This window comes from Zalophus californianus, chromosome 13 (assembly GCF_009762305.2).
Source record: "Zalophus californianus isolate mZalCal1 chromosome 13, mZalCal1.pri.v2, whole genome shotgun sequence".
Taxonomy (NCBI): Eukaryota; Metazoa; Chordata; class Mammalia; order Carnivora; family Otariidae; genus Zalophus; species Zalophus californianus.
The window spans coordinates 18,069,147-18,086,456 of NC_045607.1; the positions used below are offsets into that span (position 1 = coordinate 18,069,147).

A 17,310-nucleotide genomic window follows, 5' to 3' on the forward strand; every position below is an offset into this window, starting at 1 on the left:
ATGCAGGCACTGTTTCTGATTCTCCTGGAGGGGGTTCTGGTGCCCCACATCAATGGGACAGGGTGTAACGGGCCATGGGACTTTCTGTTCTGTCTCCTTAGATGACTCGCACATGTGCTCTTGAAAAATTATTCATAAACCACCAGGAGAAAGCACATCCCATGGGTATTTGGGAAAACTGCTTGGAATCTTCTCTGAAATGTCAGTGTGTTCCTTTTGCCTGTCCCCCTTCCACCACGGGCAGATGCTGTCCCATTTCACCAGTGAGAAGAGAGGCATGCTTTGGTGAAGGTATGTGCACGGAAAGGAGAACTCTCAGAAGTGACCTCACCACTGGGGGGTTGAGGCCAAGATTTCTCTCTGTCCTTTGCAAATCAGATCATCTAAACAGCACTGGAGAATTGCTACTCTGGGCACGCTTTCCCGGGGAGGCTCTTTCCCTGCAGTGCCGGTAGGGCAGCGTGAGGAAAGGCAGGAGGAAAGGGGAAGAGTGCCGTGGGTGAGGTGCTTCAGCTCCCTGAGCCTCAGTTTCTTCATTGTGAGAGGGCAGGGAAACTTCTCAGTTTGATCATGTGCTTTAAAGCCCTCATAAAGGGTCTGGCATTCAGGAGGTGTTCAATAGATGTCTCTCCTCTTCCTCAAATGGACGTCCGATTCTGTTAGCCCCCTGCTTCTCACCTCTGGAGAGCTCCCCCCTGCACTTAGGATACAGTCTAAATTCCAGTCATCTGAAGGATGTCCCAGCACACCTTTAGAAGCGCATCTCTCAATTTCCCCTTTCTTTCTTACTGGCTTTTTTTTCTTTTTTGGATGTCTGTCTGTCCATCTCCACCTCCCTCCCCTGTGTCTCTCCCCGGACCCTCCACACTCCCTATACTGCAATGCAAATGCTCATGGGGATGTCTTACTCTTGTGTCCAGAGAACCCAGTGGGTATCTGCTCCCTTCCTGGGATGTGAGGATGAAGAAGACACTGAGAAATGGCCCCTGCTTCCTGCTCGGACTCAGCGGCCATCGAGGAGTGCACACACGCTGCAACTCTCTTACTGACACTGCAGGGTTTCCTGTGTAGAACACAAGGCTTGCGACACGCCCGGAAACACACCTGGAAACTGAGCAAAATTACCTCTTCCATCCACAACTGTCCTCTCTGTGCCTTTCTTCTTGCTTTCTCCCATAACCCAGAAGTAATTAGGGGTAGATCTGAGAAATCTTTTTTACCCTTTGGGGTCAGCAACTTAAGACATGTCCTGTAGTCCTCCCATCGTTTCATAAACACATTTTAAATGACTTTCTGGAGAGGGCAATGCTTCACCTAAGAGGATGAATGCCTACAGGTGGAGTCTACACCACATGGCAGAAGCGGCAGGGCAGAGTCTACACCATATGCTAGAAACAGTGGGGGCAATATTTGAGGTAGTGGTGTGGCAAATTCCATTTTCTTGGTGTTCCTTGAATGTGCACTAAGTATGAAAAGATGCAAAAGACACCAGCTCTCTCAGTTGCTTCTCCAGGGTCGCTCTCGGCAGGCGGGAGCTGCCTCGTCCTGCACCTGAGCTCCTATGATGAACACAGTGGTCAGCACCCTGGTTCTGCCCCTTACAGGGGTGAGCCCCGAAGCTGCTCACCCAACCCTCTGAGCTCCACTGTCCTAATCTGGGAAGTGAGAGCAGCGATTCTTATTTTTGTAGCAGTTTCAGTAGGATTCAAGGAATTTGAGGTAGAAGCTGGATGAACTTGATAAATGTTATTTTTATAATTTGTGCAGGGCCTTCGGAAAGTGGGCGAAGGACTTTTCCTTCCCCACGTGCTGGCTCTCATCCCTGCTGGCTGAGTAAACTGATAGCACCGTGGTTTCTTCCTCAGGGAAACTCCCTCCGGATCTCACTCTTGGGTCTTTGGCGGCTATCTCCAGTAGGACACACCCCTCCGATGAAACGGTGAACCCTCTGAGGGCAGCAAAAGGACCAGTGCTTCTTTGGAGTTTCTTAAAATGCCTGGTATAGTCCTGAGGTTGTGGGAGACAGGCGCTAACACAACTATGTCTGACTCAATGTAATGTCTACAGAAGCGAGGGTCCCTGTGGCCTCTGGGTGAGGGTGTGGGGGGAGACGCCTAACATGACCAAGACAGAATTAACATTTGAACTACCCAGTAAGTGGGGGGAAAAAAAACAGGGTTAGGTGTCTTCTCTACGTTTATTCTCTCAACGTCCACCAGGTAGATGCTGTCATTCCCACTTTCCAAAAGAGGAAATTAAGTTCCCAGAGAAGTCATCAGCTCAAGGCCCCCAAGTCAGAGGAGGGGCAGAGAGGGGAAAAGCCACAGTCATGTGACTTCCATTAAATGACCCCTCCACCTCTTTACCTACTCTTGTTCCGCAGCTTAAGATTCAAATAGATTTCTGCTATAGCCAATGAATATATATATATAGCCAATGAATAAGTTAATACATAATTCAAGACAAATTATGATTTGTTATTTTAATGGAGGCCCTAAGTATTATGGACATGCCTAGAAGCTGGTCATAGCAACTCAAGGTAAAGTGGCAAAGGACCAATAGGCCCAGTAAATGGGTGGATGGAATAGAAAATCAGAGAATCGATTACAAAGGAAGGAGAGGTGTCTAGACTCTCACCTGCCTTCTAAGGCAGGGATCTCCCGTTCAACCACCAGCTCAGCCTGAATGCCTTACCATAGTGAGCTTAGTAGATCACAAGGCACTCTGTCCTCCTATGGATGCTTCTCGTTCTTAGAAAGGTTTTCTTTATTTTGGCCCTGAAACCACTGCCCTGGAAATGCTTAGTCTAAGCTTTACCCTCAATGGATTAACCAAATAATTGGTTAGTTGACTGAAGGTCTGTAATCCCTGGAGAGCGCTGCGCATTCCAGATCATCAGTATTTCCATTTCCTCCTTAGGCCACTGCAGAAGGAGGGAGGTGCCTGTCTAGATAGAAGGAAATGGACTATGGTAGAAACACTGGGGGTGGGGGCAGGATGAAGGAATATCTACATCTCATTTTGGCAGCCTATGGTGTAAAGCACTAGAGAAATGCAAAACATGGAGACAAAATGAGGATAAGACGAAATTTTTGCAAGCACTTAACCCAAACCATTTCTGAGGTTCCCTGAAGAGAGATAACTTGATTCTTTTGGTTCATTTCCATTTTTGTTCTGTCTCAGGGACTTCTTGAATTCCAGCCAGGCTGAGAAGGTGCATGGCCAAAATGTCCAAAGAATGTCTTTTATGAGAGGGTGGTCAGCCCAATTTGCACATCCGGAGGTTCTGATGGCTCTGATAACATCTGGATAGGAGACTCAAGGCTTGGGGTGGAATGGCGTAGCCCTAACCAAATTTGGGGACCTTGTTGGAGGAGAATGGACACATGAGAGACAGGAAATTATTAGAAGCAAAGGGCTTTCACAAAATTGAAACTCAGGCTTTCAGCAATTCTCTAGACTCATGAAGTATGACGAGTGTGGCTCGGTGGCCATCCCAGCGAGAACCTGCCAGCTTCTTCTGACGGGGCTGCTCCTCTTGATAGAATCCTTACACCTCACAAGCCCAGGGTTTGGTTCTTCTGCTCCCTGGTTTTTCCCAAAGGCTCCAGTGCAGAGGTAGGCACCTATCCTACAAACACCTGCCTTTACCATGTTTATAGTATCGGTGGGGGGGGGGGGGAAAGACAGAGCATGGACAAAGCTGGCTTGTAAAGAGGAATAAACAACTGTGGTCACTTCATCCCTCCCCCAAGTTAATGGAGTGTCCCAGTGAATGACCACTGGGGGACCTCACAACAGCCCACCCCGAAGGGAGTGAGAACAGCCTGAATTCAGAGGTGTGGGCAGCACCCAGGTATCTGCTAGAGGAGAATCCAAGTGCCTCAGAGCATTGTGCACAGTGACACCAAAGATAGGATCTGCCCAGCCACGTTTCTTCCTGCTTGTTTCCCAGTGCAGTTTTCCAGGTGTGCACTGACTTCTGACTTTTGGAGGTGGCATATTCCCAATCTCACTGGCAGCTTCTGCAAGATCCTAATCTTAGATTCTTCACTTCTGGGCTGTGTGGCTCCGGGGAAGCCACTCGGCGGGATTGGCTGCAGAGTGCGGGAGTGTCCAATGCAGTGGCTGGTGCACCTCCATGACCCTGCGCCACCCCCCACTCTCCCCAGGACCCAGGCTCCTGCATGGGAATTTCGTGTGTGTGTGTGTGTGCATGCACGTGCATGCATGTGTGGAAGAGAGACAGAAAAAGAGAAGAAGAGGAAAGAGGAGAAAGTTAATTGCACTGGGGGAAGGCGAGGGGCACGTGATGCATCTAAGAACCTCCCAGCTCCTTCTCAAGCCATCAACCTCTTCACTGGAAGCCCTGACTGGGTGAAAATTAACCAGCAGCCTCCTCTGATCAGCACACACGGTAACAATGAAGGCCACGGTTATACATCCCCCTCCTCCTCTCTGTTGTCAGAAGGGAGCCACCCTTACCCTCCAGGGAACACCTTGCCCAGAATCACGCAGGCTCCGTGTCTGTGCGCGCGTGCACGGGCGTGCGTGTGTATGGCGGGGGCAGTGTGTGAGTGACTTCTAGGCATTTGCTTTCAGTGGGGGAATTCAGGAGACTTTTGTTCTGCCGCCCTCCAGGCTGCCTGCCTGGCCCTGCACCGGGCCAGCAACACATCCCCTCCCCTGACCCCGTATTCTCCAGTGAGCTGATCTCATTATGGCAAATTTAGTTACAGCTGAAGTCTCCTTGTAACAAAGATTATGTCCAAGCCCAGAGTAATGGAACCTAGTCGATTTCATTAAAATAAAATTGGTTACAATGAATAATTCAATAGGATGATTTTGTTTCCTCATCTCCTCTTTGTAGATCGAAGAGCTAGTATTTATAATGACTTTTTTGAAATTGGATTTTTGTTTAGGAAGAGATAATCACCCATAATTCCTGACAGCCCCTCCTTAAAAGGCTGGGATAATTGCCCCGTGAAGTCTCTTTTCAAATGCTAAGGCTGGACAATTCCACCTCTCTTTTTTCTTACTTTAGCAGCCATAACACTTTGGGTGGTTTTGAAACACAGCTGCTGCCTCAGCTCTTGGTCATATGAGATTCTGAGTGTGTTAATTCCCTTGTTTGAATGATGTTTTTTAAACATTTCTAGAACCCGTTGCCAGTGTTGAATTGGGAATTCCTGGCTCTATTGCCGGCCAGCCCTGCTGTTCCCGAGCAGGACCTTCTATGCCACAGCGAGGTGATGCCCGAGTATCTTCTCTTGGCGGTGCTCATTTGCATGCAGCAGTGTGTGTGTGTGTGTGTGTGTGTGTGTGTGCGCACGCGCGTGTGCATGTGTGCACGCACAAGTGCGTGTGTGCATGTGCATGTATCATCTACAGTCAATTAAACACATGTTTCCGGAGCACCTAGTCTTATCTAGGCCTGTGCTTGAAGATGAGAGGACAGAGTGAATGTAACTCAAAGCTGTTCTCCAAGAATGAGCAGCCTAGGGGGAGCAAGACATGCACCTGGGTAATTCGGGTTCAAGGTGACAGGTGCAACCAAAGAAAAATTCAGCAAGTACACAGGTGGCATGGGGAGGATGAACCCTAGACATCCACTTACTCACTCATTCATTCATTTCTTAATTCATTCATTCACCAGGCTGGCACTATGCAAGACTCCCTTCCACCGGACTTCGGGCAGTCAGAAACAAATGCAAACGCATAAATAATCTAATGCATGTAAACACAAGCAAACAGACAAATGAAAAAATGACCAAATAAACACTGTGACTTATAAATGAAGTGGACCTATCTTGTACCTCGTCCAGGGATTTTCCCTGGGCCCCAGAGGAAGGTCACATCTCTCTTTCATCTAGACATCAGGCTGAACCACCCCCCACCCCGAGTCAGGGAGGCAATGTGATAGAGGAATGGATGGGAATAATGACTCATCTGCAAGGCCAGGAGCAGGCTGGCCTCTGAAGATGGCCACCGGGCCAGGCGGTTGGAAGCACTGAGTCGTGTCTCTGGGAAATGGGAGTCTCGGAAGAAGGCAGGTGCTTGCTCAGCAGGATAATTGGAAAGGGGGCTCTGGGGACAGTACAGCCATCCCTAGAATCACACAAGCATTGGTGGCCCCAATCTCTTGTTCCCTCAACTAAACTGGCAGTCCCCTCGGGCAAGAATCCTGGAACATAAATAGTGCATTAGGGGCCTGAGGAGTGAGTCACAGCTTTTTAAAGTGGGGAGGTCCTTGGAGATCATCAAGCTCAACTACCTTCTAATTTAAAGATGGGGTGAAATGGGGCCCAGAGAAGTGGGGAGACTAGTCCAAGGTCACACAGCAAATTCATGATAGAGTTAATTCACAGGTGAGTGCTCAAAGAGCACACAACTTGGCACCCCCCCCAACAAAAAAAGCAGGACTCCCCCAAAAGAATTTAGTTTTAACCCATTGAATTCCAGCGGCATATCCAAAATGGAATTCCTTCACCAAATATGAATTATAACAGGCAGAGAAGCAGGAGGACAGGCTTTACCCTACTATGCTGATGTCCCCTGCACTTAATCATCCCATAGTCTCATCCCTGACAAATGGTACTCATGAGGCCCTAGGATTACATTTGGTTAGAGATATGGTCAGGGGGCTACAACCAGTGACATTACATTTGAGGAGGGCAACCCAGAGGGGTAGAGCAGATGCAGAATGTCTGTAGGAAATGTCACACGTGGCTGGGAGCTTACCTGGGAGGCTGCTGGCTGGCCGATGATGACCCAGCCTGGGCACTGCTGGTCCTGATGCGATACTGAAGCATTGGATGCCCACTGATCCAGGAACCCCTGGGGTGTGTAGACCCCACAGTCCTTGATGCTAGTTTTTTGTTCAAACTCCTCACATACACCATCACCATCATGGAAATAGCACCGGCTGGGTTCATCTGCAGGAGATGGACAAAGAAGGGAGAGAACAGATAGATATTTGTTCTGTGGTCTCAGCTGAAATCCACAGTGGTGGGATCAGATGAGCAGAATCATCAGCACTGTAAAGCCCATCATCAGTAGTCACAAGGGATTATTATTCACCCTTAAAAAAGGAGATCTGGCCATTTGTGACAACATGATGAACCTGCAGGACACGATACTAAGTGAAAAAAGCCAGACACAGAAGGTCCACTAGTGGATGATTCCACTTGCATGAGGAATATAAGGTAGTGAAACTCATAGGAGGAGACACTAGAAGGGTGGTTACCAGGGGCTGGGGCGGCGGGGGGGGGCGGGGAATAGTTGAGAGTTATTGTTCAGTGGGTATACCATTGCAGTTATACAAGAGGATATAAAACATCGCACTTACAGCTAACATTGTGTTTATGGTTGTATTAAGTGTATGCATACTTGCAAATTTAGAGCGTAGATCTTGTGCTATATATGTTTGACCACACACAGATTGACCAACACTTCATTATACCCCAAGTGAGCCCCACAGCCACCTTGTGAGGAAGGCATTATTATTTTAATTATTTCAGTCCTCCAGATTAGGACACCAAGATCCCATGTGTCTTTAATAACGTGCCCAAAGTTGGGGTGCCTGGGTGGCTCAGTCGGTTAAGCATCGGCCTTCGGCTCAGGTCATGATCCCGAAGTCCTGGGGATTAAGCCCTGCATCGGGCCCCCTGCTCAGCGGGAAGCCTGCTTCTCCCTCTCCCTCTGCCTCTCCCCCAACTCATGTGTACGCACTCTTTCTCTCTCTCTCAAATAAATAAATAAATGAACTCTTCAAAAACAATAACACCCAAAGTCACACAGTGTGTTCATGCCAGATCCTGGTTTTAAATTCAGGCTTTCACTTTCCAAGTTCTGGGTACATTATCCGATACCACAGAACTTCACAGTGGCAAACACGTTTACTGAGCTCCGAAGAGAGTCCCAGTGTCACGTAAGGAAGGAACGGGTACATCGGAGGCACTGGCTTCAGTCCCCACTCTGTAACTCAACTGCTCTGTTACTTAAAAAAAATCCCTTTCCCCCTCTGGGCTCGATCAGATAAGAGGGTCTGCGTGCCGGGCCTCTAGGAGCAGCCCTTCCTGTCTACTGGCCTAGGCTCCTCAGGACTTGGTGGTTAAAGTGAAAGGCCAAGTGAGTTCTCAGGCTCCCACGTAATTCAAATCACAGCAGTGATTTCTGCTTGGGACAACTTAAAGCCGCAGCTGGCTGCAGTGATTCTCGGGGGCCAGGACACAGACCACGGAAGTGTGGAGTTGGCAGGTGCCTTCCAAGGAGGTAGGACCCATGCGCATGGTTCCGCACCGAGCAACACAAGGAGAAATCAGAATGTAGCCATCTGAAAGAGATCCCCCTGCCCATCCTTCAATAACTCAAATGTCAGGTCATCTGTGCTCTTTTCCCAATACTTCCAGAGCAAAACTAAATACCCCTGCCTGTGTGGGTTCCTATTTTATGAAGGTCCTTACCCTAACACTTAACTGTGCCATCCTATCTGCATGCTGCAGTTCCTCTGGAAGACTGAGCTTCTTGAAATCTGGTCCCTACTATGCGGTGTCTTCGGGTGCGCTTAAAATCACCATCCAAACTAGTGATCGAGATGCTATTAAAAACTATGTCCAGGCAATAGGAGCATTTCCTGGGAAAATCTGAACATCCCAGGCATGTTGGAACATAAGGTCATCCTAAGGATGCTGGTTGGTCTAGGACATCCTTCCCCTCTTTACTCCAAAACAATAGAGTGGAGCCCCGTTTCCAATCAGGAATTGACTTCTATCCCTCAGATTCACTATATAACTTTGCACAATTAGCTTCACCTTTTAGCCTCTGGCTTTCCATCTGTAATACAGAAACGATGGTCCTAAACACCGTAATAATGTTGTATGGTGACAGATGGTGACTGTACTTATCATGGTGAGCACTGAGTGATGTACAGAACTGTTGACTCAATATATTGTACACCTGAAACTAAAATAACATTGTATGGGGGCACCTGGGTGGCTCAGTCATTAAGCGTCTGCCTTCGGCTCAGGTCATGGTCCCAGGGTCCTGGGATCGAGCCCCGCATCGGGCTCCCTGCTCCGCGGGAAGCCTGCTTCTCCCTCTCCCACTCCCCCTGCTTGTGTTCCCTCTCTCGCTGTGTCTCTCTCTGTCAAATAAATAAAATCTTAAAAAAAATAAAATAAAATAACATTGTATATTAATTATACTTCAACAAAAAGAAAAGAAAGGAATGACTGTCCCAGCCAGGACAACCTCTCAGGATACCCACAAAACTCTCATAGGACATGGACATAAACATGCTTTGTACATTCTAGAATAACAGTCAAGAGAAAAAAAAATTCTTCTTCCAAGGGGTCAATTTATTTCTAGCTGGTTGGATGGAATCACCTTGTGAAATCAGTACTCACTTAAAACACTCTGTACAGCATCCCCTCCCCACCAAACAAAAAGAGCCAGCGTCAAGTAGAATTAAAACTTGGATTTCTAGGATGCTGACTATCTGAAAAAGGAGTCTGTGAATTCAGGGGCAGCAGAATGTTGAGCCCCTTCCAAGCTCCTAAAATCCCTTGTTTATTTCAGCAAACAGTTTACATAGTGAAATACTATCAAAAGAGCCAGAATAAATCAATTCATTATAATTCAATTATTTAAGGATGAGTCTGAGCCAGCTGAAGACTCTAGTGACCAGTAGCATGCCTGGCAGCTCAAGGATGGAGAGGAGACAGACTCAGCATTTCTCAGTAGCTCCAACCTCTTGGTGAACGGGGCCAACTTAATATATAATAAAATGTAGACCCAATCCGAGAGTGACCAGCCATTAATCCAGACTTCACTCTTTCAAAATGCAGTCAAGGGAATTGCAAAAAGCACAGGTTTCAGCATCAGACAAAGCCAGGTTCAGATCTTAGCTCTGTCATATATAGGCTTATAGGACTTAAATAAACTAACCTAACCTCTCTGAACTTTATTTTCTCATCCAAGAAAAGAAAAGGAGGAAATAATATATTTACCCTGTGTTGTTGCACTTATTTCACGAGATGATGTGTACAATGCCAACAACTTCACCCATTTTAGCTAAGGGGAGACTGAGAGCCAGAGGCGGTAAGGAGTCTGCTTCCAGATTACAGAGGGAGATGGTGGCAAAGCTAGAAGGAGGAGCCTGGGCTTTTTATACCGTGGGGGGTAATGCCCCTCTGCCCCCATGCTCTAGCTACAGAGTGATGAAACCACATCCTCTTGAGGATAAGATCGCTTGACTGCTGGTACCACATTCTCCCCCTCCAAAATGAAGACAGGGAGGGTAAGATTATAATAAGATCACAGAAGATCTATTCTCTAAGATGACTTAATTCATATTCTCAGCAAAGACACCTCAGAATGGCAGGAATTGGGGCTAAAGCGGAGTTCTCATGAGGGCTAACTTCTCCCTGATTATGTTTAAGACCTCCATATTTCTGTCTGCTGGGACTCAGCAGAACCAGGGAATGAAGGAGAGGTGGGGGTAGGCATAGCAGTTAAATAAGTGGGAAGGTAGTTCAGTATGATAGATAGATAGATAGATAGATAGATAGATAGATAGATAGATAGATAGATAGATAGACAGGCAGGCAGAGACAGAGTTAAAAGAGAGACAGGAGGTGGCGGAGGGAGAGAGGGGGAGAGAGAGAATAAATATGCCTGGTTTCTCCTCCAAGATTCTGCTGACATAGCTACCATGAGCCACTTTTTGAAATAACATCCTTGGACTCTGCTATTCATTTTCTCTTGCTACTGGAGTCCCGGGGGCCCTTCAGCTACATCTGCCAGTCTTCATCTGGGGAATTTTCTCTCCCTCTCTACTCCCATGCCCCAAGCACTGTAGAGAACAGAGCGAGGAATGGAATAAAAATGTGTGGCTAGGAAAAACAAAAGATGGCAACAACAATACAATAAAACAAAACTGGCCTTTCCGTTTTCATTACAACCATTTACTTGGTGCTTTTTGAACACGTTATGCTGGTAGCTGACCAGGTTATAGTGAAAAGAGTTTAAAGTCAATACCAAGGTCAAATGACTACCCTGGCACCTGCCTTCCCTGTAGTAGCTAGGCGGCACTGATCATCATATAGCCCCTTGGAGCGCTCAACAAATAATTCTTGAATGAATGAATGACTAAAATCCAGCACTCCCAATGCACGTACTCCTGTCCAAATATAGTTCACACTCTGCACCCTTTGAGAAGTTTCTTTAGACAGGGTCTTAGGGTGGAGGGAAAGGAGCTGAGATGCCATTGGTGACTGGCTTACAGTGGGCTTGCATTGGGCTGTATGATTTCCCCACCTCACCCCTTCTTCCCCTGACATAAGAGAACTCCTTGTCTCAGACTCAGTTCCTCTTGTGCAGTAACACATTTAGAAACTGCTCTATCCAGCTAAAAGACTTGATGTGGGGCGCAGGCATTGCCAAGTCTGTCATCCCCAGCTGAACATTCCTGTGCTACTTTCTTTTCCTTCTGGAAGAAATGCGCTCAGCTCCAGGAGCCTGAGGCAGATGGACTCTCTGTAAGTGGACAGACACAGATGATGCCGCTTCTCATTGACTTAATTTTCACTTTCCAACTGTCTGGAGCATCAGGATGAAATGCCATGCCTTTGCATTCCTGAGGCTTGTCTGAAGGACACTGTTTGAGATGCTCAGAGATTATTGCCCTTTCTGGAGAGCTTGGAACCCAAGTCTTAGGAGAATGAGATGAGTTTACCTTGGCATGTAAGCAAAGGCTGGGGCTTAGGCTTTTGTCAAGAATCCTTATCCTTAAAGTCAGAAACCCAGGATTCAAGCCTCTAATCTGTCCATGATCATCAGGTAATCTTGAATCTATTTACTTATAGTGGAACTACGTCAACCCAACTGGGGGACACTAATGAACTTAGCTTGATTAGAAAATTGCGAATTTGCAACACCACTAGAATCCTTGAGGTGAATGAATAAAAGAAAGAGCTAGAGAGTTCATTGCTGGAAAAGGAAGCAGGTACTTAAATTGCTCTTGTTAGCTCAGTACAAGATCTTAGGATGATTTCCACAAGCCCTCAGCTCAAGAATCTTGAAGACCAGAGAGTCATAAACTATTGACTACTGCAAAAACGAACTCAAGCCAATGTGTTCTTCAAACAAGGCCTGAGATAATGTGTATTCCTCAGGATAGGGGGATAATTTAGCAGATTTGAGGAGTAACTATCCTAACCCCAAATCCATTTCTGACCATGCCGTGCTTCACATATAATGTTGTGACAGATCTCCCTACTTATGGAGATCATCTTCCTTAGCTTGGCATACAAGACCCTCCACAATGAACCTCTCCTGCAGTTTTCCACACCAGCCATTCCCCATCATTCTGTCACGAACTCACAAGGGTTGTTTCCTCTGCTTAGGATCTATTTCTCATTTTTCACTTTGCTAACTCCTGTCGGGTCTTCAGATGCAGCTAAGAGCGTCTCCTCCAGCAGGCTATCTCCATCCTCCCTTCTCTCTCACTGACTCCCATCCTAGCTTGATCAGACAACCTTCCTCTGTGCTCTTTCTCACAATTCCCGGACTCCCTGCATCCAGCTTTGGTCAACCTGTCTATGAACAAGACCCTCTTTCAGCCCTATCCCAGCAGGCAGAAGGTATCTCTGGGTACAAAGTTGCTAACTCTCATCCCTGTATTCCCAACTCATAACACAGGACCTAGAATGAAGGGGGTGCCTGACAAATGGTCGAGGAATAGATGAGTGGATGAATGACAAATGAAAGCAATGGATGCATTATATTTATGATCGATTATTACCAGTTTAGGCATGTTCTCAACTAACCAGGTGTTGGTATACTTTTCTGTGATGAGATTACCAGCCATACCATGACAGTACTACAAACCAGATTTCATCAAAACAGTGGTATCTTCTTCCAGTGGAATGATATATCTTGTCTAAAAGGTCAACTAGCTTTGCTATAAAATTTCTTCAAACTTTGGGACTGATTGCAGTTACTCTACAACAAACCCGCAGTAGGTGTCTCACAAACATATTCATAATGTCCAGCTGGGACTAAGAAAGCAGTAATCCTCTTGCAATCATTTCAGTAATGAATGGGCAACAAGTAAGAGGCACGAAAGCTTTCTGAAGATTCGGGAGTGAGGGTCGTTATTATCCTCAGCTAAGATAGCTTTTTACTCCTTGATACGAACTGGGGAATAGAATCAATCCTCATAACCAATATTTATTTACTCAGTATCTGCTCTGTGTCTGTGCTGGTACTGGGGATACACCAACGCATCAGATTGGGCTCCTCCTTTCTGGGTAGAATCAATATTGCTTGGGAAAACAGGGAAAGGCTTCCCAAGAAGACAGTTTGGGGCAGCATCTTGGAGGAAGAAAAGAATTTGGGGAGGTGAAGGGAAGAGTATGAGCAGTGGATGAGCCTCATCCAATGAGTGTGTATATGAGGAAGCTGTCAAGGTTAGAGCTACGGGAGAATGATGGGTCCTGGAACTGATGAACTGAAAAGCCGACCTGAGGCCAGAGTAAGGAAGGACTGCAATGCCATGTTGAGGTATTTGAATTTTCCTGTTTAGAAATGGAGAGACTTTGAAGATTTTTCTGAGGAATCACAGGAATACCTGTGATTTTCATACTCTTAGAGGCAGTGAGGTATAAGACCTAATTTTGCTTAGTAGGTGTGCCATTTACTATTTATGTGACTTTGGGGAAATTACTTAGAATTTCTAGACCTTGCTTTCTTCATCTGAATAATGGTTGAAGGAGTGAATGTTTACTATCATGCTCAGATCACTTAATAATACATGTGATTACATAACAACCCAAAATGTTTGCTTAGTTTCTTCTGTGTGTTAGGTACTGTGATAAACTGTAGGTCCAGAGTAGTAAATAAATCATCCATGACCTTCACCTCATGGAACGAATAGTCTAGTGGTAAATGTAGGTGAAGCACTCAGGACATAACAGGTGATCAATAAATGGTCTATGACAACGATGATGATCTTGGAGCTGAAAGCAATGATTTCATTTCCTGTATGGGAAAGCTGAGGTTCACGGAATTGAAGTGATTTGCTGAAGCCTTCAGAGGACATCTCCAGTAGAGTCAAGACTAGATCATTGTTCTTGAACTCTTAACACAATGCCCTTTCTACTACACCATGCCGATTTACCAGACTGGGTTTTCAGTATATAATTCTGGTGGCAAAATAGTTTGTCACCCTTAACCAAGTTTCAATATTCCTTTTGGGAATCTCCATTTTCACTTTTCACGACATCCCTGGTGTGGTCCAAATATTAGTAGTCTGAGAAGCTATTGGGGTTACTAAGTCTCCAGCCCATTGAGAAAAAAAAAAAAAAAACACTCTACAGATGACAGCTTTAAGTAATAGGAAATGTAATAAGTAATAAGACTCAGGGAGTAACCAAATAATTTGAATGCACGCTCTCCTATCATGGGCTACCTTCCAAAGGATGGTAGAATTTACCAGTCTTTCTAAACTTCTTGTCTGTGAAGATGGGTCAACTTTTGAGAAATTAGTATCCGTTTCTATTTCCAGCTGAGGGAACAGTGATTGGCATTAGGATATTCAGTTAGTCCAATGATTACTGTTTTCTGTATTTTTTTAAACACCAGAAAAAATAGTATTTTTAAATTCAGCTGTTTGTTTAGGGATGGGTCCAACCACAACAAGCTTCATGCCACATAACAATTCATCCAAATAACAACAACAAACGACCAAAAAATGCACAGTCTTTGTGTCCAAATAATAGCTTCTTGGAACATGGGAAACTGGAGTGCTTAACCCCCCGAGGTTTACAAAGGGGAAGCTTGGCGGGGAGATGGTGGTGGCAATATTGGTATATGTTTCCTCTGGAACAGAAATAACCGGACTTTATATCGCCCATGTTTCAAAGGTTTCACGTCAAACCCACACTGCTGACCTCGTTTAATTCTATTCAAACTGGGGTTTGTTCTTAACCTCCTCAACCAGATCAGCCTGTTGGGAGTACAGAAGACAGGGTGGTGAAGGGCTTCTAAAGAACCATGAATCTGCTAACAAGTTTCAGATGCTGGTTAGGTCTACTGAATCTGAGGAGCTTAAGTTGGTTTCTGGTTCCTGCAAGGGTTGGCCATATATAAAAGTGGGCCAGAAATTCCTTCCTGTGTTTCACTGTGACAACCAGGCATCATCTAGCAAACAGAAAGCACTAGGAAAAGAAGGATGGATCTGAATATAGCCTCACATTAACACTCCCATCCCACACCCAGGCCTATCATGGAGAACACCATCTGGGGGACAGCTTGGTCCTCTGTCCACTTGGCCCTTACAATACTCTCTTAACTGGTTTGAGTCTTACCCATTTCCTAAGAGTAATGACCTAAAGTGATTAATCTATGAGTGATTTATCTATGATGGTATTTGAAATAAGTACTTAGTTGAATTCTGCAAAATGTGAACGTCCCCACCTAGCACTCAAATCCTTCCACAGGCTAGCTCCAACTGTCTTGTCTATCCTCATTCCCAACCATAGCTCTGCCCTCAAATGTTTCTTCCCAGAATTCACAGCTTAGAGAGTCTATCCTTATTTCTTTAGCCTGAAAGGCTAGTCGCTGCCTGAGTCTCCCATAAAGATTTGACTCAGACATCTTTATCTCCATGAAGCCTCACCTGTCACTCTTTCGTATTGTTACTTGTCCAACACAAACTGACCCCCTTTCCTTCCTGCATCACTATTCCCTCCTTCCAAACCAGCAAAACAGGATATGGCCTATATAAAAATGGTAAAGAAATGCAAAAAATAAAAAATAAAATAACCTCCTTTCATTCCACATCTCCTTACCTCTATGTTTCCTACTTTACACTTCTCTTTCCATGATTCAGAGAGTTTATTGAGAGTTATCTTTACTTATACTGCCCACCTTCTCACCTACAATTCACTCTTCAGTTCTCTCCAGTCTAACTTCTGTACTCGCTACTCTACCAAAATCAGTCTTGTCAAGATCACCACTGACCGCAAGGTGGCTAAAACCGTAACATCAAAATCCTCATTTCGCTAGACTGCCTTGAAGCATACAAAGAAGTAGCCCTTCCCTTTCTTCCCAAAGCATTCTCTCATGGATTCCATGGCACATGCCATCCCATTTCTTTCTGGCTCTCAGCTTATCCCACATAGACTTATTTGCTGCTTTCTGCTTCCCTAAATCTCTGTAAATTCTGCCAGGCTTCAGGGCCAGGCCTTGGGTCCCCTTTCCGATATCTATCTACATTCTATCATTCAGTCCTCATTTGTAATAAAAATGTTAAAATATCTATGTGTCAATGGCTCAATCATTTCTTTAGAAATGACCTCTTCTCTGAGTCCTAGCTGCCTACAGTGACATCTCTACTTAAATATTTAAAAGCATCACGAAATCATCACGTCTAAAGCAGAAGTAATGGTTTCTCCCTACATTCCTTTCTTCCCCATCTTAGTAAATGACAACATTGACCAACAATAGCCAAACCAAAACCGTCTGAGTCATCTCTTCCATTTTTTCAGCCTGCCCTCCAACCCCACGTAAAGCCCATGAACACATCCTGTATACCCTTTCGTCTCGGGATATTCTGTTCCATCGCTGCCACCCTAACCCAGGCCACTGTCACTTCTCCAATGCTCATTGAATTAGTCTTTCTGCTTCTTCGGTCTGTTTCCTAATCCCCCCTCCTCCAGAGCACAGCCAGAGTGCTCTTTTAAAAACATAAACTTTCAGGCCACCTTCCTACCTAAAACTCCTCAATGGTTTCCAATAACACATGAGGTGAGATTCAGTCTCTATCTCGGCCAACAAATTCCCACCTTAGCTGATCATCTCCTACTACTGGCCCCCTCGCTCACTATCATCCATCCATCCAACCAACCATCCATCCATCCATCCATCCATCCACCCAGTTATCCCCCTGTTCAACATGCATCTATTTCTTAAATGAGCCAAATTTGTTATGGCTCCAGGAACTTGAACTTGCTGTTCACTTTACCTAGAATACTTTTTCTCTGGCTTTTCTCACAACCTCTTCCTTTTCATCATTTAGGGCTCAGTTAAAGTATTACTTCCTCAAATAACAACTTGTCTTGCCAGTAAGCTCACATCTGATTCCTCCATCCCCATTAGAGCATACATACCATCTTGTTGTATTTCCTTCACACCATTATTCACTATCTAAAAATAAATCTTATGTATTATTGTTTCTCCCCCCACCCTGCCCCATGTGACACAGGTTTCATGGAAGCACGTTTCCAAGTGCACACCTTTCTTCAG

General features: G+C 45.5%; 1 protein-coding gene across 1 annotated transcript in view; it reads right to left on the reverse strand.

The window, feature by feature from the left end:
* PAPPA (pappalysin 1) overlaps positions 1-17,310 on the reverse strand; it is a 237,510-nt gene that overhangs the window by 88,755 nt on the left and 131,445 nt on the right. The window contains exon 10 of the mRNA XM_027616550.1: positions 6,742-6,935. Within this exon, the coding sequence (XP_027472351.1) occupies positions 6,742-6,935 (194 nt within the window). The remainder of the gene's footprint in view (positions 1-6,741; positions 6,936-17,310) is intronic.